Source organism: Capsicum annuum, chromosome 2 (genome assembly GCF_002878395.1).
Source record: "Capsicum annuum cultivar UCD-10X-F1 chromosome 2, UCD10Xv1.1, whole genome shotgun sequence".
NCBI classification, from domain to species: Eukaryota; Viridiplantae; Streptophyta; class Magnoliopsida; order Solanales; family Solanaceae; genus Capsicum; species Capsicum annuum.
In genome coordinates this window covers 28,672,253-28,697,026 of record NC_061112.1, presented here as the reverse complement: position 1 = coordinate 28,697,026, position 24,774 = coordinate 28,672,253, and the positions used below count along the sequence as shown (strand labels likewise).

Genomic DNA, 24,774 nt, shown 5'->3' with positions numbered 1-24,774 from the left:
TAATCACACATTTTAGGAATTATGAAAGACATTTATTAAATAAAAAAAAATTTAAATAAATAATAGTAACATGTATTTTAGGCTGATGGAAGAAAATAATTAAATATAATATGATTTAAATGGATAATCACATGTTTTGTGGCTGGTGGAAGAAAATAATTTAATTAAAAAGGATTTAAATAGATGATGTTAGATTGGTGGTGACACTTAATAGACCGTCGTATATCATGCTCCATCGATCAGTCTGGTATATCGTAGACTTTCACGTTTATTATTGCATCGACTGATATCATTATTATGCGTAGACCATGGTGATCTATGTACATAGTTATAGACCATCACTTGGATGTAGTTAAGAAATGATTAAATAAATTATAAATAAATGTGGTGTGGATTTCTACACATGTTAAGGAGTGTAAATAAGTCACATAATCATATTAGAGCTTAGACAAATTAAGGAGGGCGAATTAAAAAGTTTGTGGATGGGTAGTGGTTGAATGCTCAATATCGTAAGAGTAATATTTCTCAAAGCACAAGTATGTATTGAGAATGATAAATGTTTTACCACTATCAATTGCACACACTCTTTTGATTTAGGGGTGGTGATGAAAGAAATATGTGGAATGTGTAGGCATCAAATATAATCCATATCCTATATATATACTTATGCTTTGTTTAAACATTACTCTTACGATATTGAGCATTCAACCACTACCCATCCACACACTTCTTAATTCACCCTCCCTAATTTGTCTAAGCTCCAATATGATTATGTGACTTGTTTACACTCTTTCACATGTGTAGAAATTCACACCATATTTATTTATAATTTATTTAATCATTTTTTAACTACATCCAAGTGATGGTTATAACCTTGTACATAGATCATCGTGGTCTACGCCTAATCATGATATCAGTCGATGCGATAATAAACGTGTAAGTTTATAATAGACTATACTGATTGATGGATGACATAGTTCATGATCTATAACGGTTTATTAAGTGTCATCACCAGTCCAAGATCATCTATTTAAATCATTTTTAATGTAATTATTTTCTTCCACCAACCCCAAAACATGTGATTATCCATTTAAATCATATTATATTTAATTATTTTCTTCCACCAGCCCCAAAACATGTTACTATTATCTATTTAATTTTTTTAATTTAATTATTCATTTTTTATCTACCTTCACGTGATGGTCTATATATGTGTACATTGATCACGGTAGTCTACGCATAATCAGGATATCAGTCGATGCACTAATAAAGGTGTAAGTCTATGGTAAACTATACAAATCGATGGCTGACATAGGTCATGATCTACGACAGTCTATTTAGTGTCACCACCAGTTCAAAAGAGAAAAATTACTTTTCCAACGGTAAAAAACAGCTACTTTTATAAGCCATCAGTGTGAACACTTTGTTTTTACTTCATATATAAGGTGTACATCCCTCCTTATTTTATTTCATCAACTTTATTTTGTTTTTAAAAATTCTACAATGTCGCAAGCATCTCAATCATCCAATTCTAAAAATATTCTAATTTGTCATTGTGGGAATGCGGCTGTCTCGAGGGCGTCATGCACGGATTCAAATCCAGGTCGCAAATTTTATAATTGTGCACTTGCAAAGGTGAGGTGTGCGTGTTTTTTTTTAAAAAGTTAAGTTAATGGTTATGTAATTATTTTTTTTCCTAGGAGAATGGCACATGCTCGTTTTTTAAATGGCTTGATGAGTTATCACCTCCATCCAGTCCATCAACATTTATTTCGGGACTCGAGACATCAAATTTTCAAGGCTTGGCAAAATTTAATCTACTACAAAGGCTCCAACAATGCGAAAAAAATAAAGATTTTCTCATGACTTTGTTCAAAGAAGCCGAAGAACAGAGGGATCACTTTAAACTATTGCTACATGACACCCAAATAGAGAGGAATCAACTAAAATAAAAATTAGAAGAAAGAGAGAATGTCCTAAAAATGATGTTATGTGCTATAATGCTAGTAATCGTTCTTTGAAAAAGTGTAACATGGATGTAGTGATATTGAATAAATAATAATAGTTCTACTTTTGTATAATGTTAAATATTATTTTTGATAGAACCATAGTCGATTAAACAACACGTCAACTTAAATTCGACCAACAGGGTAATGATAGACTATGCATACGGTATGTGGAATATTAAGTATGCATTCTATGATATCAAGCATACAATGTACCAACTATGACCACACCCTGCATATTCAAATTCAATGCCTCAAATCAGTTTGATAGAAAAAGATTCAGCTCAGAATCATAACAAGTTTCATAAAATAAAAGAATAATTGTCATAGCCTACCACCAGATCCTTCAAAATTCATATTTGTGAAATAAAAAAAATTATCATATCCTAACAACTCATCATTTAACAACAAATTAAATATCTTAGCATTTAAATGTCTCTTTCCCTAAGTTCCTCATCAACACAAGTGTTACTGTTGATTTCATCAACAATGTCCATGACCACATCTGTTTGGACAGCGTCAACTTCTTTTTTCTCAACAATTGCAGCAACTTCTTCATTCTCACCTTCTTCTCCTTCTTTTTCAGCATGTGCATCAGCTGCTGCTTCTGCAGTTTCTTTTTCTTCCACACCTTCTTTTCTTACTTCACCTGCAGTAGCTGTTTTTTCTCAGTTTCAGCAGTTGTTTCTTCCTAAGCTTCTTCTTTTCGTTCACTTGCTGCTTCTTGCTCAACTTCTTCTTTGTCAGCTTTGTCAGCTTCTTCTTCAGCGGTTTTTCCTTTTTTCGCGCCTTCTTGTTCATCTATTGTCGCTTCTTCTTCTGCTGCTGCTGCTTCTTTTCCACCTTCTTATTGGCTCTTATCTTCTTCTCCATCCTTCTTTTCTTCTTTTTTTTCCTCTTCTGCCACAACAGCGGCCAACTCATCCATTTTGCTATTTTTTTCTCCTTCTTCATTCCTCTCTGATTTATGCACATGCACTATTTCATAATATTACAAAGTGTTACTGATATTTAAAGCTGAATATTCATTAACAACATCAATTAATGAATGAAGTTACCTCGCTTATGTTGTCGCTCATAATTTTTCTTTTTCTTTATTCTTTTCTCTTTGATATAGGCAACAATATCCAACACCGCTTCCTCGAGCGCAGCCACACGTTTATGAAGATCCCCGGGGGATGAGGTTCCCGCTGCATCTTTGGAGGTGCTCGGAGAATCATCATCACCAACGCGTACTCCAACGAGGTTACCACCCAAATCCCCGTCATCATCAGTGTCCTCATTTGAAGTGAGGACAGTCACCCCTTCTAACTCTTTCTTTAAGCCATCGACGATGTTATTCTTCACCTCGTCCGTATATGGTTCAAACGTAATCATGTAATCTATCTTTGTCTCACGAACAGTAGGGATGATGTATGGGTGCACGTTCTACCAAATATCAATTAACAATTACATAACATTCGATAAAATGGTACTATTATTGCATTATATAAAATAAGTTCATACCTCGGTAACTTTTCCTTTATACTTGAATGGGTCGCCTTCGATTATCTTGTCGCTTTTTGAAGTGTGCCATCTAAGGATGCGGGTGATGGGTAAGGGCTTATCCATTGATTTTCCAGCAAATTCTCCAAGATGAGGAAAGGCCTCATAGATCCAAATCTGTAAGCAGTACAACAGTGGAAAAAAATAACTATGAGTCTATGACATAGTATAAATAAAATGATAATCTACGATAAACTCACTAAAGGGTTTATGGTAGATACCATGAATGCCCAGGAAAATCCGAATAAAGCGTAGGATGCCTTCTGTTTCTCATCAAATACTTTTTTCTGCTTCTCAGGTCACTTTTCTTGTTCAGATAGTCCATGGTCAGTTGAAATGTCTCTTTCTTACGGATACTTCTCAAAGAGTCGACCATTCGAATCAGTTTTGTGTCGATAACCTTCGTCAAATCTTTCGCAAGCAACATGGTGTGCAAGAATCACAGTAGACAATACTTGAACTTCTGGTCCTTGTTCAACTTATTCGCTCTGATCAGGTGTAACAAGTTGGCCGCCGTGATGTTTTTGTTTTTTGTCACCTTAAAACAAAAATTGTCCCCCTTTGCTAACACCTTCTTCATTTTTGATTCACTAGGGTATGATGAGCAATTCAGCCTCATGATCAAACAAAACTCTTTCAAGCCAAAACAGGCAGGCTTGTTGTTAACGCAGAACCACATCTCATGACGCATCTTATCGTTCTTAACGCGTCACAACAGCAAATAATGGACTAACTACCCATTGAACTTGAGATGTTCCGGCAGGTTTCTTAGGTGTCCAAAATAGGACCGCTTGAATCTTTTCTTCAATTCTTGATCGACAAGAATTTGCTTAAATTCTCGATAAGTAGCCATTCTTGATCTGATCGATATCTTTGCCGGGAAAGATCTGACCTAGCCAATTATCGTTCGAAGGTCATACCGCTCCACGAAAATGCACCTTGAAAAATATGGTACGGATAACGAATCATTATTCCCATCATCACTATTACTCCCACTTCCGTCGCACTCTTCACTGTCACCACTGACACTCCGCTTGGCAATATCTTCACTAGAATCGACGTAGTCGCTTATTTCCTTTAACTCCGAATCTGATTCGAACACCGACTCTTCAATTTTCTTTCTTTTTGACACTTTTTCAACTGTCGCAACTCTTTTTTTCTACTACTACCAGCGGTATCATCTTTCTATTTAGGAATAATATTTTTTCTACCCATTTTCAACATAGTCTACACCTAAAGAACAAATCTCCCATTTTCAGTTCATAGACCACAAGTCTATCAATATAAATAACTCAATGATCAAATGAAACCCCCCTCCAAAAAAAAAATTAACAAACACCCCACCATTAAACAGTTCACTACACAAACATACAATAATTGAATCAAAATCGAACATGCAAAATATCAAAACACAACAATTGCTAAAAATCAAACTAGTGAACCTAATCAAACTAATTAGCTATTAATATTTCAATTTTCACTATTTCAGCAATCATGTTTTAAAAGAATTACATACGTCTGAAAATTGAAATATATCTAGGGCATTCTCATTTCATAGACCACGGGTCTACGAATAGACCGCGGGTCTACGGACAGGAACAGGACGCTGTTTAAATCAAAATGTCAAAATAACTCTTCAAACAACAATTATACTATCATTCAACACTTCGTTGCTAAAAAAAAAAAACACGATTAAATCAAAACACCAAATTCGAAAAAAAAATCCTACATTACTACCAATCGATTAGCAAAAAGAAAAATCATTTAAATGGATCTAGAAATGATCAAAACTCGATTTTAACTAACCTTGCGAAGCAACAACGCCCCCTTAGCAGCTGCAAATGAAGAACGTACGAAAATGACGTTTTTGGGAGAAGTTGTTTGAAAGCGGGAGTTGGAAATTGAAGAGGAGAGAGAGAGGATTTTTTTTTGGATATTGGAATAAGTGGAGGGGGTTAGGTGTATTATATTAAATTTGAAAAGTTGTATAAATGATGAATTGGTCCCTTGGCCCACGTGTGGGCTCCACTTTTTTCACTTTTTACACCCTAAACCTAAAAAATAAATCAAAAAGAAATTAAGTGGGTATTTGGCAAAATAGTTTTACAAAAGTTCTTCTTTGCCAATTATTTCCTAGAAAATGGGTGGTATTAGTAATACACACCTTAATACACAATAGAGTGTATAACTAATGCTTGCATTAGTTATACATTGACTAAAAATTATACCAAATAAGGTATTCTTAATACACATTAATTAATACATGCATTATTTTTGTCAATATATTCTACCAAACGATCCCTAATAATAAGGGTCTAGATATTAATACTATTGATCATAGTAAAACCTGTAGTATTACGTGGAAGAATATCATAAATGGTTGGAATAGTTGTGTGAAAAACATGAAATGAGATCTGAGGGATGGACGGAAAATAAAATTTTGGACAGATACTTGGTCGCCCTTTAAGGAGCCAATTGCTAACCAGGTTAACACACCCCTAAATAAGGGAGAAGAAGACCTCACGATTTAGGACCTCATCAACAATGGTTGGGACCTTAGTATACTAAGCTATATGCTTCTGTATACTATAACGAGTACGATTTATGCTACCATTATCCCAGACTCCACAGTCTTGGCGGATAAACTTCAATGTGCCTTGGTCACAAATGGTAAATTTTTAACATCTAGGGCCTATCATTTCCTTCTTAGTAAGCAAACAACGTATCTACAACCTCAAGATAAGTTTAAATGGATTTGGAAGTTAGAATGTCCGAACAAATTAAGGGGTTGTTTGGTAGAGTGTGTTAATAAAAATAATGCATGCATTATTTTTGTGTATTATTAATACATTGTTTGGTACAATTTTTATTTATGTATAACTAATGCCTTGTATTAGTTATACATTATATTTGGTATTGGACTATGTATTACTAATACCCCTCTTTTCTATAATACAACATATTCAATACATGCATTACATTATTAAATTGCAAATTCACCCCTTAAAATACCAATTTCTTTCTCATCATTTCTCCACATCTTCTTCCTTCTTAATCAATCATCTTCTTATTTTTCTGATTTTTTTCTCTTTGCTTTATTCCGATCGAATTTCGTCAATTTCATTTCGCCACAATGTCACCATTCCTCAAACAACCCACAATTCTGTCAAACCCGTTTCTTACTCCAACCATCTTCATTATCCATTACCCAAACATCAACATAGGAATTGTCTCCTTCCTCCCGAGTTAACATACCAAGATAATTTTCTATTACAACAAAGTTCTGCTTGGTCTTTTCTCTGATTTCTAGCATTGGTAACTTCTCAAAAACTTTTCTACTCGCATCAAAGCGCAACAACACCATACAAGACCCAAATTCATCAGTTACAAATACCAACCAATAATGCTAGCAATGTTAGCACAACGAACAATATGAAAAAACAACTCATTTTTAAGCTTCTTCCATCGGAGATTCTTCGTTGAATACATTTCCACAATGTTTTGGTTCAAAATAAATTTATGTTAGAAAATTGTTAGTTTTAATGTAGAATTGAAATAGACAAATGTGTGTAAAAAGGGTATTTTGGTAAATAAATATTTTTTTATAAAAATTATATAAATATATATTATTTTTAATACATCAAATCAAACACTGTGTAAGAAATAATGTTTGCATAACTAATACTAACATTACTAATACTTATGTTAGTAATGCAAGTATTATTAATACACTTTATTCGACATTATAATTATACACTCAACCAAACGACCCCTTGGAATTTCAATTAGAGTACTTAAGGCCGTCATTAAAGAAAAAAGAAACAAGCGACATATTACTTATAAGCGAAAGATGTTGAAATTTTGTTAGATGAAGGTGGTGCTCTCTTCTCTTTTGTTTATGCAGTTGTGCGTTTAACATCTTTAGAATGAGTATATTTTCAGTAAACTTTTAAATTTATCCGTCTATGTCAGGCTGACTTGAAGTGGTCTTTTTATTTGACATTTTGATTTCTATTCACTAATTTTTAGTTTTATTCAGATCTTTCATAAGTCTAATAATATTTATTTTTATTTTTTTTAATTTGAACTATGCAAAAAATCTTCACTTACTTTAAATAAATTATAATGTTAATTATTTCATATAAGTTATGTTCTCGTGTGAACAATGTCACATAATTATAACTAAAATATCCAATACATTGGACAAACAAATAAATGTAACTTTCTTCTTTGACATTTAACACACGTGCAATGCATGTACATTAAACTAGAATAATATTTAAATACGTATTGCATACTTCGACAAAGTCATAATTATTTTTCTGATATAGCTAACCAAGAAAAATTGTACTACTCTTTTCTTAGTTTAAAAATCCTAAACGAATCCTTTTTTTTTTTCCTTTTGTTACCAGTTTTTGAATTTGATTACGGGGATAAAAAGTATTTTCAACATATATATATATATATGTATGTATAAAATGGTTGTTTAATTTCCTTTTTTCAAAGCTTGGAGCACCTATTTTCTTCCCCTTTCTATGGTCAAAGAGAGAATTTATTTTGTTTAAGATTCAAAAATAGATTTAATAACAAAAATATTAGAGTTAAATTTATAAAAATTTAAAGGATTACAAAAGGTAGCAGCCTCCAATCACGTTATTTTTACTTTTTGATTTTGCAAAAAGTTACATTTTCGTGAAATTAAATATTACTATTTTTTCCTCCTCTTGAATTTCAATGAAAATCCCTCTTATTCCTGTCCGATTTACTCTTTAAGATTGTAAATACAAAAATATTACTTCTCTCCTTGATTTTCTAAAATTGCATTTGAGAAACTGTTGTAATTGGTATTTTAATATTAAATTCCCGGTGCTAATATTAAAATTTATAATTTGTTTATTTTGATTAGCCTTGGAGTAACTGGTAAAGTTGTTGTCATGTGACCAGGAGGTCACGGTTCAAGCCTTGGAAACAGCCTTTTGCAGAAATGTAAGGTAAGGTTGTGTACAATACACTCTTTTGGTGTGGCCCTTCCCTGGACACTGCGCATAGCAATAGCTTTAGTGCACCGAACTGCTTTAAAAAAAAAATTTGATTAGCACTAAATCAAATGGACTCTTACTTTGAGTTTTATTTATTTGGAGTTTACTTGAGTTTAGCACTATAATATTATAATATTACTTGAGTTTTATTATTATTATTTTTTTCCTTTTCCAGGATAAAAAAGGACAATTCGGTGCAGTAAGCTCCCTTATGCACAACATTCGGGAAAGAACCCGACCAAAAGGATCTATTATACACAGTATCACCTTACATTTCTACAAGCAGGTGGTTTCCAAGGCTTGAACACGTGACCTCCTGATCACATGACAACAACTTTATCAGTTATTCTAAGGCTCTCATTCTCTTTTTCCAAGATAAATCTTAGAAATTGTGAAAATGAGCGTAGAATATACGAGATTCTATGAAACGGACTACACCTCGTGTCTAAGGAAGTATAAGGTGAATGTGATCATATCACGCGTTTGTACTTCATTAAAAATAATGCAGTTACGAATGATACATACCCAATCAAATTAAATATCCGTATTCATCTTGGTAAGTTTCTATCTATTTTGAGTTCAACTACATGTTGCTCTAATAGGATCCTTAGTCATTATTTAGAGTTTTTTTTCTTTTAAATATTTTGTATTTCACACACATGTTTTAATAATAATGTAGTCGCATTGAAAAGTTTGAACCTACTAATCTTGAATACACGTGAAGCGCATGTATTCGAGAACCAGTAGAAGAAAACAAGGTTTTCCAAGAAGCAGAGGAAGCTGCTGCAAGACTTTTCCGAAGCTCCTTGCAAGCTTAGCTCTGTTCATTAGTATTTCTCTCTTCCGCCCTAATTGATAGACCTCTTATGCGAGGCACAATAAGTATCCAATGCTTCCAAGGCTATATCATAAGCACCCGCAAAAGCCCAAGACCAACAGTCTGTCCAATTTCAGGACATAAAGACGTGTGAGATAAAACAGTCCATAGAATAACCATTTCATTAGCCAGCAATATTTCCAGCGAGAAGCTCCAAGGTCCACGACATTTAAAATTCATGAGATCAGTTACGCACTTCACTTTCACTCAGATAAAAATAATATAACACCCTAGCTTTCAATTGTAAAATAGCATAAGAATAGTTTCAAAGCAGATACAGGCAAAGACAAAAAAAAGTGCATTTATTTCAACGTCAATGGCATAACACGAAAAAATGAACTGCATAATGAGGGTAAACTGAAAAGTAAAATTTTGGGGATTCTAAATGATGCTTCAATTAACAAATGGAGATTCATCATATTCTCTTTTGTTATTCTCTGCTAATAATGAGTTCTGAGGATAACTGCACATCGTTAAGCACATGTCCACACAAAAAGGAAATTGCCAAATAAAATTTATGACGCTTGCTTACGCAAGACCCCTCTGTTTGAACACATCAAGCATTGTGATCCCAATTTTAGCAGGAGACTCGCATACTGTAACCCCAGCTTCCTTGAGAGCCTTGATCTTGTCCTGTGCTGTTCCCTTTCCACCCGATACAATGGCTGCATAAGCAAACAGATCATGGTTTAGAAAAGGAAATTTGGGCATATATTTACAACACATGCAACATTAATTCCTTTTTTAAAAAAGAATTGGTAACTGTGCATGCAACATTTAATTCTTCAAAATAATAATACAAGAAAGCATGAACTGAAAGGTGCTGTGAGTTGCTACTTGCTAGTAATGATTATTCTGTTCGTTTCAACTGAAGGATGTTCGGGAAGGAAAAAACTTACACGCACCCGGTGTATACACCAAACCAATGTTCTTTACCATGATTAAGTAATTAATTCAGGTAAAGTACGTGTTAATTAATCATGGTTAAGTAACATGCATAGATAAAAGACTGTTAGTTCATCAAATTAGTATATGCTTAAAGCTTGATTTGATTGAATACAGTTAATCAAAGTACTGCTCCAACTTTAATTGAAAACACAAGTTCATAAACATTTTCCTGCCCATATTTTGTAAGGTCAATCAAAAAGATTGGTAGAAGCTATTCAATGCAGATAAGCTGAACCAGAACAATACCTCCAGCATGACCCATTCGTCGTCCAGGAGGAGCAGTTAGTCCAGCAATAAATGCAACAACAGGCTTTTGAGTTCCACTTTCCTATTTCAAGAGTTGAAGGACACATAAGTTTCCCACCATATTAAAACAATACAAAAATAAGATATTTAAGAACATATCACAACTCAATGACATGGGCAAGTATCTGAACATTCAGAAAATTCAGACATTGTCTCTTTTTTTTTTTAATATATTTTCTCATAATAATATAGTGGATGCTAATTTAAGGGATAACTGCTCACAGTTCAGGAGGGAGAGGGGTGTCTGTGAAGATTTACAGTATTATCAAATAAAGATTCATAAAAAGTACATACAGACAGAATTTCAATAAAGCATAAATTACTAAATTAGTTAGGAAAAAATCATTCCTTGGTACTCCTTGAACTTTGTAAGACACAATTTTGGGATGGAAAACGATGCACCTTTGCAGTTTCCTGGGAAGGGGAGATCGTGCAGACATAATCTTTCATATTGACCTTACAGTAGTAAATTTACTGTGAAATTTGAAACTAATCCTGGTACAGGTACGAACTTAAATTACAATCGAAATGTTACCATTCCATATATGGCGTTAACCATGGTTTGACTTTCGAATAATCTTCCAAACAAGCTAACATTTTCAGATGTGTAAGTCATCATGAAAAAAAGAAAAATAGAAAACCCAGCAAAGAGCATACCATTTATTCCATCACATACAAGATTTACCCGCATCATCACAAATTGCATCCTAATTGGAAATAGTAATTTGTGATAAATATTACTAATACAAAATTATCACTAACCTTTATCAAGGCTGCAGCATCTTCTTCTGCTGTACCACCGATCTCACCAATAAGAACAATACCTGACATGAAGTAGGCACATATTACCCAGCGTTATCAAATGGAAAAGAATAACAATGTGTCTAGGTCTATAGGAGTTGTGATGCAAGCAAAGTAAAAAGACAACCTTCATTGAATCAACAAGGAAGAAAATAAAATATACATATGTAATGAATGGTGAAAAGTTACTATAAATACAAACAATAACATAATATCAATAAACTAATTGGATAAACTTCAACTACTGAAATTTATGAAGGATCATGTCAATCAAGTTCATAAAATAATTTTAAATTCAGATTTAGATGAAACATGTAGCTTTAAATATAGGAGTTCTGATGCAAGCAAAGTAAAAAGACAACCTTCAGTGAATCAACAAGGAAGAAAATAAAATATACATATGTAATGCATGGTGAAAAGTTACTACAAATACAAACGATAAGATAACATAATATCAATAAACTAATTGGATAAACTTCAACTACTGAAATTTATGAAGGATCACGTCAATCAAGTTCATAAAATAATTTTAAATTCAGATTTAGATGAAAGATGTAGCTTTAAGTTTCTAATTTAGGTTTTGTGACTAGTTTTCTTGTGCTAAACATCAAATTTCAAATTCCTAATTGCTAATATATTCATTCATAGTATTTCTTATCAACTAGCACATCACTATGTCAGCCACACTCTTTATTTAAAACCATCTTCAAGACATAGCCTATAGGCAATAAGCATATGCCTTAGCCTCGAGAGCCATTTGACTTAGAAGCAAGTTATGCAGGAATAAGCAAAATAGAGATTGAAATACAACAATTATACATAGGATTATTTCCTATTGGATGTCTGATTTGGCTTAACCTGGGAGTCATTTGGTTTAGAAGCAAGTTATTCAGGAATTAGTAATGTAGAGATTGTAATACAAAGATTATAATTTATAGATTATTTCTTATTGGATGTCTGGTTTGTTGTAATAAAAATCACCGTGTGTTATATATATGACAATATGCTTTTTATAAAATAAAGGGAAAGACATCAAATCCACCTCGAACTTGTCCCGAAAAGTCATTTACACACTTAAACTATTATCGCAACTTAATACACACCTTTATTATGCAAAATTGAATTTATTTTCCACCCCAACACGTACACAACCAGTCATATGAGGAGAAGTGTTTTAGACTCACGACGCATCATCACCATGTCACAGGCACATCACATACTATGTCAATTTTTTAAAAAGGAAAAAAAACTCTATGTCACCCCAACTGCTTCTTCTTCACCTAGACATCACCACTATTGCCACCATCACCGTAAACCCACATCTCCACCACAATAATTTAAGAACCCACCATTCATCACCGGAATCACAACACAACCACTGCCATCACAAAAATTGCAAACAACCACCATAAATTCAACACCCACAACTAAAATTGTCATCGGAATTACAATATCACCATTGTACCATCCTAAATTACAAAGAACCACCACAAATTTAACACCCATCCCCAAATCCAACATCAAAACCACACCACCACCAATTCCAGATCCTACATTGTGTACATCTCTGCCATTGTTGACCCTTAAAAGGTTGCATAAATTGTAAATCTTCTCTCTTCTCTTTCATCCTTATTCAATTTATAAAATTCGTCGCATGCAATTCCACTGCCAAACTCAATTATCGGTGGTGAAGTTGGTAGTGGCATTTGTGATGAAATAAATAGTGGTAGGTGATGAAATTGGTGATGGTGGCCGGTGATGAAATTGGTGATGGTGGCCGGTGATGAAACTGATGATGGCCACCACCACCAATTCCAGATCCTACATTGTGTACATCTCTGCCATTGTTGACCCTTAAAAGGTTGCATAAATTGTAAATCTTCTCTCTTCTCTTTCATCCTTATTCAATTTATAAAATTCGTCGCATGCAATTCCACTGCCAAACTCAATTATCGGTGGTGAAGTTGGTAGTGGCATTTGTGATGAAATAAATAGTGGTAGGTGATGAAATTGGTGATGGTGGCCGGTGATGAAATTGGTGATGGTGGCCGGTGATGAAACTGATGATGATGGGTTAGCTGGTGAAGGTATGGCGTAGATGGTGAAATTGGGTGATAAAGTTGTTATTTTTGGTGGTGATAATGGAATTAAGAGGGATTTGATGGTTCTTTTTCATTGATGTTTCAATTGGTGTGGAGAAATCAATGGTGTAATTTTTCTCCATTATTTTTCCGATAATGTTGGGGTGAAGAAGGGGTGGGGGGGGGGGGGGGGGGGGAGGAGGATTTTTGACTTTTTTTACTTTAGTTTTAACTCAAACGCACCTATTCTTTATTTTAATTAATTTTTATCTTGCCACGTCAATTTTGGGAGGTAAATAAATTCACTTTTACATAATAAAAGTGTGGATTAAGTCGCAACAATAGTTTAAGTGTGTAAATGACTTTTTGGTATGAGTTCTGGGTAGATTTGATGTCTTTTCCCTAAAGTAAAATATTTGTTACCACATGACGGTTTATTGTTTTCATTTAACAGCTCCATGTATTTCTAATCCTGGTATTCTTATTCCACATTCTATCTCTGAGATAACTTATGCATGCATCCCTAATGGGGAAAAGTAAATTGGTAACCAAACAAATTATTAATTGTGCTTGAACAGTACACAGAAATTAAGCATGCAACTAATTACAGTATTAGCTAGATGAATTGTACGCAAATATTAATTCTCGTTGTACACCCAACCAAACAGACCCTTAGAGCATGTACAAAAACACTGCCTAAGCAAAGAAAATTTCAACTTGTGTTGCAACTGGCTTCATGTTTTAACTGCACCTCGCATGAGCCTTGAACAACATTAGATATAATCAGACATAATATCCTAATGCACCTTGTCTCAACACACTTGCAAGGAATACTTTCTTTGAGCTTAATCATAGAGTCCGTTGTGTTTTGCACCCTAACGTATGACCTCTTTTGTGATTTACACCCTATCCTATTCTATTTTATGATTTGCACCCTAGCCTCCTATCTTTCTTGTAAAATAATGATACTACTCTTTTTCTAAATTTTGCACGAGGGCAAAATTGGAATATAAATATATTTTTAAAAAAATAGCAAAGAATTTTTAGAAAAAAATTGCTAAATTAAAAAAAATGCTAGTATGATTAAATATGGTCTGCATTTTTTCTTGATAAGCTGCTAAATCTTTTTTATCTCGATGCAGCTGTGCTGACACTTGACAGTTCTCGAATTATGAAATCCTTCTCATCCTGCAAACTTTATATTGTGGGGAGCACGGAGCGGATCAAGATCTTCAAGCAATGGCGGAGCCACCTTTGCTCCAGGAGGTTCGTTTGAACCCTCTTCAACGGAAAATTATATTATTTTTACATGGTTAAAAATATTTTTTATACATATATATATAGTAGAGTTGAATCCCCTTCAATTAGTTTGTATATTTACTTCTGAACTCCCTTAATGAAAATATTGGCTCCGACACTGTCTTGAAGTGAAACTTAAAATGGAACATAGCAAAATCCAACAAATATAAAACATAAAACAATCAGCCATTTAGGTTTTTATCACTAAAGTTTAAGGTAAGTGGAAAATGATTTTGATATCCCCTAGCAATTCTTTAATAAAGAGACAGGTTGGAGAACACGTTTGATGTACCCTTTATCAAACTCCTGAGTACATCAAAAATTTTAAATTTTTACCTCATTATCCAACAAAAAAAATCATCAATGCACTTTTTATATGCCTCAGCATTATTAATCTGGTTTATATATGCAATGTCAAAAGCTGTCAAGCAGAAAGTGAGTATTTGAGTTGTCGTTTGGAATTGTCATCTGACGCTAAACTTTTATGTGGTTTTGGCATAAAGCTTTCTGTGTTACCCATAATCTTCAAGGAGCTGGGAAGAATGCTAATTCCGTGAAAATGATAGAGACCATTTTTATTTAGCATTTTTTCTAATTTTGTGCCTTTTTTAGAAGAAAAAAAATATTTATATTCCAATTTTGCCCTCATGGAAAATTTAAAAAAAGAGTAAGTTTCATTATTTTGCAAGAAAGATAGAAGGTTAGGGTACAAATCATAAAATAAAATAGAATAGGATGCAAATCACAAAAAAGATCATACGTTAGGGTGGAAATCGCAACGGACTCTTAATAATAATCATGTAGACATCTAGAAGGGGGACAATCAATTATGGATTTAGCAAAATAATTTTTTCACATCTATCTGGTTTTTGCTTTCGGTCCTTCGTTAAAACTTAAAAGTGCTTTTGCATTTTACATTTCATATTATACAACCTTTTAAATGTTGTTTAGCTCTTCGACAGTACATCTTAAATGCAATTATATATGCTAATTATAGAAAATAAACATCAATCTTCTATTTTTATAACGGTGGTGTGTCAAGACCAGTTTGTGTGATCCTTGACTAATACACCAGGAAATCTGCTAGAACCCAAAAGCCCACGTGTTAAGATGATTATCATTACTCGTTAAGTAAGACGATTATCATGACTCATCGACAAAGAAACACCTATAGCGTCAAAAAAAGTGAAGGGTAGAGGGGCAGACTGTTATGGTCCCCTTGAAATGGATCTAGTCATGGGACGGTGCAATATGAAATCTGCTCTTTTCTTTTTATGACCTATGGTGCAGGTTCGTTAGGAGAGAACCTGCAATCCCTTGAGTGAAGTGTACTCGGAAACTGGAATATTTTCTGCTTCTCTTTCATGGAATAAACCTGGAGTTTAAATACAATACTAATAAGACAACTATTCCTAGAAACTAGGACATGACTTCCTGACATTACTGGAATGAGAAACTTCAAACTATTACAAAGAATTAACTAGTAGGAACTTTACATAACTACTACAACGAAATAATTACTAGTCTACTGCAACTAACTACTACGGTAAATTATTTTTTTGAGAAGGCTACTACGGTAAATTTTTGCAGGCTAAGGAATCATAACATTAGCCCCCCCCCCCCCCCCCCTCTTTCAACTTGTGTCATGGGGGAAGTATTGGTATTTCCCTCTTTTTCAGCAAATTCTTCCTCATCGTCTAATAAATTCAATCCAAAATAATTTCTTGCATTGATGACCACGGTTGAACAGTTCATCATAGTTGAAACAAAGACCCCTAAGCCACCTTTTCTTCACAAATCCGGCATGTTGTTAAGGTGAGAAATCTGTTGTCTTTGATCTGCAAGAATATACCAATTGTGAGCAAATGGCTTGTTCCTTGCGTTCATAAAGCCAGGATAAACTCATCACATTATGCAACTCTACCTCAATTGCTATATAATCAACAAGACTGCTAATGTGAAGTTCAATTTTCTGAGCTTGTGTAAAAGTATCAGCCCTTGAAACCTAAATTGCTCGAACTCGGGTGCAAGTGTCTGATACAAACCTGGATCTAGAGGTCGAATTCTTCATAATCTAAATTTAAGATTCGAGGATAATCTAGGTATTGATTACAGAAATCAATGAAGTTGTTTGGAATTTCTCCATTGATTTTGCTCAAAGTACCCAAAATTGGTTGAACAGATCAGGTACGGATCTCACACACATTTCGTGTTGACACGTGTGCGACACCAAAACTTAAAGAGTCCGAGCAACTTAGCTTGAAACCAATTGCTCAAACTTTTCTTAGTAATCTGCCACAAATCCAACTTGACGTAACATAGCCAATTCTCCCAACTTTTGACTTCTAGGTGGTGGTCCAAAACAAAGATTACATTGACGTTTGAACTCATCCCAAGTGCATTGGAGCATATCCTTCTTTAGTTGAAGAAACCAAAGTTGTGCAATTCCTTCCAAATGAAAAGCAAGTTCAATCTCTTTCTTCTTCTAGTGTTTGCTGGTGTCAAAAGAAATGCTCACACATGTTCAGCCATTCCAAGGGATCTACACGAAATCATGGAAAATCCAGTTCTGTATATTAGGAATCATGGAATTCCCACTAGTTTCTGAACCTGCGGTCACTGTTTTACCTTTCCAACCTCGATTGTGACCATCATTTTCAGTTGCTTCAACATCTACTTTTGAATTTGCTAAATCCTTTGTGAGTACATCCAAGCAAGCATTTATGGCTTCTTGCCTGCATTGCTCAATTGGTTGCATCTTCTTCTTGGAACAAAGCCAATATTTGTGTCAATTGTTGCTTGATTAGATCCCATTATGATACCAAGTTATGGTCCCCTGATATGGATCTAGTTATGGGACATTGCAATATGAAATCTGACGTTTTATTTCTACGACCTATGGTGTTGGTTTGTTAAGAGAGAACATGCAATCTCTTGAGTTAAAGTACTCAACTGCTGGAATATTTTCCGCTTCTTTCATATTTAAAACTGGAGTTTAAATACAATGCTGATGATATAACTACCCCTAGAAACTAGGACATGACTTCCTGACATTACTGGAATGAGAAACTGCACACTACTACAAAAAAAATAACTACTAGTCTGTTGCAACTAACTACTACTGTAAACTATTGGAGCCTAAGGAGTGACAACACTGACCCATTACTCGGACTCGGGTATGGGTATCCGAGAGTAGGATTCATCAAAATTTAAATTTTAAGATTCGGGGGTGCAAATCCGAGTATGGATACGGGTGCAGGGATTTGGCTTAAAAAATTAAAATAATATAAAAATAGAGTTCTAAAGATATTCTAGGCTTAGCTGTTACGTTACTTTACTCTTTTTAGTTACTCTTGCGATTAGTTTTACTTTTTCGATTAGGAGTTACATTATTTTGGAAAAAGTAGGGCATAAGAAATCAAATCTAAATTTTCCTCCTCAAATGTGTTCTTGATTTTGGTCAAAGTACCCGGATTCGTTTGATTGAATCTGAGATGCAAGAAGCACCCGCACCCGCGTCAGCATCACATTGAGACAGGTTCGGCGGCAACACTGAAAAGTCCGCGCAACATAGGTGACTAGTCCTAAGTGTTGGCACCAGGCGAATTTTCTCAGTTAAAAAGATGCATAGAGTATCTTCATAAATAACTGAAAGAACTGTTGTCTAAGTAATAATCTTGTAAGATGAGTAAATATGCTTCAAGAAAGTCTACCTTCTGTCTGTGGATCAGCAATAAATCTCTCTAAGCAATCGACAAAATTTGTACCATTAAAAGGATCACCACCAATCCCTACACAAGTTGACTGTCCAAGACCAACAGCAGTTGTCTGAAAAACCTAGACAACACAACATAGAGAAATGTAAATTTCATTCTGATTCAGATAATGATGGTTCCCAATCTTACTTTACGACAGAAAGATACCCAACAAGAGCAGATACAACAAATATAGATTAGATTGTTAAAGGTTGAAAGTAAGTTTAGTTAGATAAGGCCTTAAGACACTCAAATCCAGTGGATTTTAGGTGACTAGACACTTCAATATAATAATCTTAAAGCATAACATGAAGCAGAGGTGGGAACAATATGTACAATTAAAACTGTCAGCAAACATTCCCAGAGAGAGAATTAATCTTACTGCTTCATATGTCAATGTACCAGATCGAGAAACAATTCCAATACGCCCAGGTTTGTGAATGTATCCAGGCATAATTCCAATTTTGCACTCTCCTGGTTTGATAATACCTGGACAATTTGGCCCAATCAGCCGAGTTCTTGATTGCTTCTTAAGAGCAGCTTTTACGCGAACCTGTAGATTCAAACAGAAAATCAAACATTAGGACAGTAAGCAAGTAACTGAACATTAAGTGTGTAATGCTTTTCATTAGGAGTTCTAAGGTTGCAAAGCAATCACATGAGCCCATATGTAAATAAATATCCATAAAAATGGAACTGTCCCAAATTGAACTTTTATTCCACTCACCCGAATATATAGGTTAATGGCTAGTTACCAAGACGGTCTGTCAAATTTTGTTTTTGTTAAATCTTATCGGATCAAACAGCAGGAACGTAGAGTTTCAACTTTCAAGTGCATCAGCACCAATAATGCAATTGAATATTTACACCCACATACCTCCCAATTTATATAGTAACAAAATTCAAGCAAAATCAACTATCAAAAATTTTTAACCAGAAGGGGGGGTTGCCTAGAATGGCACTTGTTTAGTTTGAAGATATCACGTTCTATTTGCTCAGTATAACAGAGGCCACAAGATTTTACATTTTCAGCCTTGATCAAAATCTTTGATTGAGGTGACATCTCATTTACGGCAAAAGAGAACTTATTCCAGGCCACCTGTCTTGCGAACTTCTATGATGTATGCCATCAGAACCTCACTTCTCAGAAATTAGCACTATATTAAGGCCTGCATTTTCTGAAAAGGCTGCTTTCCAGCCTGGATTTGCTCGCATTTCCTTCCTAACCTCTCAGCTTCTAATACACCAGTTAGTAGCTAACAGTTGTGGTTTTATACTTTTTTTTTAACCAGGGAAGTCATTTCATATCAATCATGGCACTGCACTATAACTGTCCCATACCAAGCAAAGTCGTAAGTTGATCAACTCCACTATAGGTGATACCGAATGAGTATTTCCTCCAGTGCAAATCAATTAATCTGACCCCGATTTCAGGATATCTTATTACAGCTTGACATCTATAATGACAGGGCAAATCATTACAAACTATACCAACTTATTTTCTGAACTTCAAATTACCTAAAATGATGTTTTAACTAAAATCAAATCCTTCCTGGACCTCTCTCATACAAGAGAATGCAGATATACTCTAAATTTTACAGATAGACAAGACATTTTGATGTCATCGCTGCTGAGATAGACAAGACATTTTGATGTCATTGCTTCTGTTTATGTCCTCATAATTTCAAAATTCATGGTGCTTCCTCAAAGTCTCAGCTGGGGGAGTTGTCAGGGTTCATGGTAATTCATGTATCTCATTATAATTTTTCATAGAGCAATTCCACTGTAAACAACATATTATTAGCGGTCATTTGCCACAAGGAAAGAATAGGGGTGAGAAAGACCCTTATCCATGTCACAACCTTGTAAACTTTTTAAACTAAGTTGTGCGGACCCAAGTACAGGTATTTGATACGAATGCAGATCTAGAGGTTGGATTCAACATTTCAAATTTTCTAGGATTCAGGGTATGGGTACGAGTGCGGAGAGGTTTGTTAGGATATAGCTGATAAATATATGGCAATTAGTTATTTAAGATTGTTGAAGAAACAAATTGTATTTTGTTTAACAAAGTGATCTAAATTCATTATTGTTAATTAAGTTAAAGGAGAAATGAACTACATAATTACAAATTGATAAAAGAGTAGTATCTTTTTTATCTTACAATCGGGGATATGGAAGGAGTATGGGTACGGGTGTTAAGATACAGCAGCACCCAAATAAATGCAGATTACAACATACATAAGCTTCTAATTCGACAATAATTGTAGTCATTAAATTAAAGCTATTATTATTAAATTATTTGTGAACACTTGGAAACAGCCTCTGGCAGAAATGCAAGGTAAGACTGCGTACAATGCACTCTTGTGGTGGGCCCTTCCCGTACACCGCGCATAGCGGTAGCTTTAGTGCACCGGGCTGCCCTTTTTTTTTTTTACTTGGTATATAGCGATGCCCTTTTTTTTTTTTCTTGGTATATAGCGAAGTGTTGTAGTACTTTATATGAATATGCGTATGACATAAACCCAAAACCAAACCAAATTCCCAATACACATATACTTCTTGGCCATGGGCATAGTAAAAGTACCCAAGTTAGGTTGACCAAATTCCGTGTGGATCCCACACCCATGCCGAATCGACACAGTTGCACCAAGTAATTTGAAGGGTCCGAGCAACATAGACTTCAACAGTTTTGAAGTCTAAACTTCCACGACAGAAGAAATATACACATGCAATCCTCCAAATTATAATCCAAAAAGGCGCAGCAACGTTCCCCTAAAACTGCTCCACACTCTCCACCTCATTAGTTAGTTAAATAGAACCCTGAGTTCAGAAATCGAAAAGCAAGATCAACGGGAAAACATCCATATAAATATACTGAAAGAAAGTCAAATAGCTCAAGCTGATAAAGGGTTCATAAGCATAAAATAGGAATACCAGACTAACTCGGATATGGATCCAGGGATAAAATAACATTAGCAGCCTGTTTGTGTGTACAAACTTTTTGCTTTTTCAACTCTTTATTTCCGAGAAAAACTGTTTAGTTATACAACAACAACAACAACAACAAACCCAGTGTATTCCCACTTTGTGGGGTCTGGGGGGGGTAAGATGTACGCAGTCCATACCTCTACCTCTGATGAAGTAGAAAGGCTGTTTCCGAAAGACCCCCGGCTCAAGTTACGAGATATCAAACAAACACATAGTACAGCACAGAAGCAGATGACATAACATAGATACTGCAGCCATAAGGAATATAAAACAGAGTAAAGCAGGAATGCAGGAATATAAAGCAGAGGAAAGCACACAGATTCGTAACAAACATAGAACACGGAACACGGAACAGAACATTGAATACGGAATCATACCAGGAATACACCCCCACCAATTACCTCCCTACATTAGCGACCCGAACAGGCCCTAATCCTCTGCCGTAATTCGCGTCTTCCAGACCTTCCTATCTAGGGTCATGTCCTCGGTAAGCTGTAACTGTTCCATGTCCCGCCTAATCACCTCACCCCAGTACTTCTTCGGTCTACCCCTACCCCGTCTAAAACCATCCAACGCTAGCCTCTCACACCTACGGACCGGGGCATCCATGCCCCTCCTCTTCACGTGTCCGAACCATCTCAATCGTGCTTCCCGCATCTTACACTCCACTGAAGTCACCCCAACCTTCTCCCGGATAGTCTCATTCCGAGCTCTATCCCTTCGGGTCAGTCCACACATCCAGCGCAACATCCGCATTTCTGCCACCTTCATTCTTTGGGTGTGGGAGTTCTTAACTGGCCAACACTCCGCTCCATACAGCAAGGCCGGACGGACTACCACCCTATAGAATTTACCTTTAAGCTTGGGCGGCACCTTCTTATCACACAGCACCCCCGATGCAAGTTTCCACTTCATCCATCCCGCCCCGATACGGTGCGAGACATCCTCGTCAATCTCACCGTTACGGTGCGAGACATCCTCGTCAATCTCACCGTTGCACTCAATTTTTTCAGTCCAACTTGAAGTGGAGCTTCTCAAGTTTGAAAAACTTGTTCTACCACTTTTTCAAGTAAAAAAGAATTCCTCACGCACATTCAAAAAAAATTCAAGTAAACTGCATGTCGAAACTCAACTTTGTCCTTTTCAACTTAACTCAACTTTATCCTTTTCAACTTAACTTCAAATACTATTTTTTCAATTATCATCAAATTCATATCCAAGTCCTAAAATTTTGTGCAAGCATAGACTAGAACGCACTCACTAGGTCGAAACCCAGTAGCATTTTTCCAATATAAGTGAATGAGTTAGATGGCAGGAATTTTTATTGCACAAAATGGGATAACCCTGGCATAGAACAAGTATAAGTTCTTGGTTTCAAATAACATTATGCATTTTTTCCCCTCTTTTTGGGTGGTGAATAAGAGAGAATTTAGTAAATAAGACTTCTATCTTACCATATCATGCTGAGGAATTCCCTCCGTTATGCAGACAACTAAGTCCAACTCAGCTTCCATGGCCTCCATAATAGCTGCTGCAGCAAATGGTGGAGGGACATAAACCACTGAAGCATTAGCCTTTGTCTCTGCTTTTGCCTCTGCAACAGTATTGAAAACAGGAAGCCCCAAATGTTCTGTTCCACCCTTCTTGGGGGTCACTCCACCAACCTATTAAGGAATACAAAGCATACATAAAGGTAAGTGTGGTGATGATAAGGGATCAACAAGCATAGATATGAATACCATTTTTGACATGGATCATAAATAAATAAATAAGAGAGAGGCGATTAGATGATATACCATTTTAGTACCGTATTCAATGGCTTGTTCAGTGTGGAAAGTGCCGTTTTTGCCGGTGATGCCTTGACAGATGACGCGGGTGTTCTTATCAACGAAAACAGCGGGCGGTGGTGCTGACGATCCAAAGTAGCGATACTCATTAGGGTTAAGCTTTGTACTCCACTTTGAGATCACTCTTGTCGCTTGACGAGCCATGTTTGGTGGCGTCCCGTTTAGGTTTTCTGCACCAAACCAACAAAAGTCTTTTTCTTCACGAGCCAAAATGCCACACCACTTAGTTTTCGGATCAAATGAAAATGAGATACAGGGGGTGTTAGGATGGGTAGCAATAACTTTTGACTATTGGCTTATTTAAAATAAATTTTTTAAGCTTAAAAGTAATGTGAAGTGCTTAAAATCTTTGTCAAACACATTTAAAAAAATATTTAAAAATTAAAATTATTTAAAAATAAGTCAATTAAAACAGCCTTAAGTTGTTTGAATTGACTTTTTATTAAGTAATTTTTTTCATATCTATAATCTATATTTATAATATATTAAAATATAAAAACTTTTAGAAAAATAATTTGAATTTTTTATCCTTTATTAAAAGATTTTGCAATATACAAAGTCATCTTTTTACTACTTTCTAATATTTATAATTTTGAAATTAATTAAAAATTTGATTATTAAATGTTCTTATAAAACTAGGTAGAAAATCCTAATTTTTATGAACTTAAAACCATTAATATTTACCTTATATAAATTATTTCCCTATTTGAACTGCATAACATAATTATAAAACCTTTAAATGGAGAATTCCTCTTACAACGGTTCACAAATTTCTCAGTTTTCGTAAGCAAATTAAATGATCTAATTCTAATTAATTAAAAACATGTCGCCAGCTTAATCCAAATCAAGGAGAAACCAATGAGTTACTTCTTTTATTGGAATGAGGTAAAGGTAATATTAATAATTTGAATTAATAAAAATTAAATTAATTTTTAACCGATGAAAATAAATAAACTAGAGTTGCTGATAATTTTTTTTTTTTTTTTTTTGAGAAAATCAAAACTACTACATATGTATTATGACTTTTCTTTAATTAGGTTTGGAATTCTTTCAGTTTTTTTTGTTCATATATCAATTATTAGGATTTATATTGTCTCTTCTCTTTGTTTTGGTTTAGAATTAGCTTTATGTTTTGTGGAATTTAAAACCAACGACGATTCAATTAGGCTAGGTTGGACTTTAAGTTTTTTTTTTTTGTATAAAAATTAAGTTTAATCTTATTATTCTGATTTCTCGATTATCGTATTGTTTTGTTATAATTTTTATTATGTTACTATAT

At 34.7% G+C, this 24,774-nt stretch overlaps 1 protein-coding gene across 1 annotated transcript; it reads right to left on the bottom strand.

Annotated features, from left to right (window-relative positions):
• Nucleotides 1-9,995: 9,995 nt before the first annotated feature.
• Nucleotides 9,996-23,639, bottom strand: LOC107858459 (succinyl-CoA ligase [ADP-forming] subunit alpha-2, mitochondrial). Its single transcript, NM_001324746.1, has 7 exons — nucleotides 23,445-23,639; nucleotides 23,103-23,312; nucleotides 19,040-19,210; nucleotides 18,616-18,739; nucleotides 11,484-11,545; nucleotides 10,662-10,743; nucleotides 9,996-10,132 (listed from the first exon to the last, which is right to left on the bottom strand). Exons 1-7 carry the CDS (start codon nucleotides 23,637-23,639, stop codon nucleotides 9,996-9,998), a joined length of 981 nt encoding a protein of 326 aa, NP_001311675.1.
• Between the last annotated feature and the right edge of the window lie 1,135 nt (nucleotides 23,640-24,774).

Bases quoted from the DNA above. Each gene is read 5' to 3' on its own strand.
- LOC107858459 (NM_001324746.1), bottom strand. From the start codon at position 23,639: ATGGCTCGTCAAGCGACAAGAGTGATCTCAAAGTGGAGTACAAAGCTT. The intron at 23,313-23,444 runs GTATATCATCTA...ATTCCTTAATAG, and splicing joins TTGAATACGGTACTAAAATG to GTTGGTGGAGTGACCCCCAA. The intron at 10,744-11,483 runs GTTAGTGATAAT...CTCTTGAAATAG, and splicing joins ATGCTGCAGCCTTGATAAAG to GAAAGTGGAACTCAAAAGCC.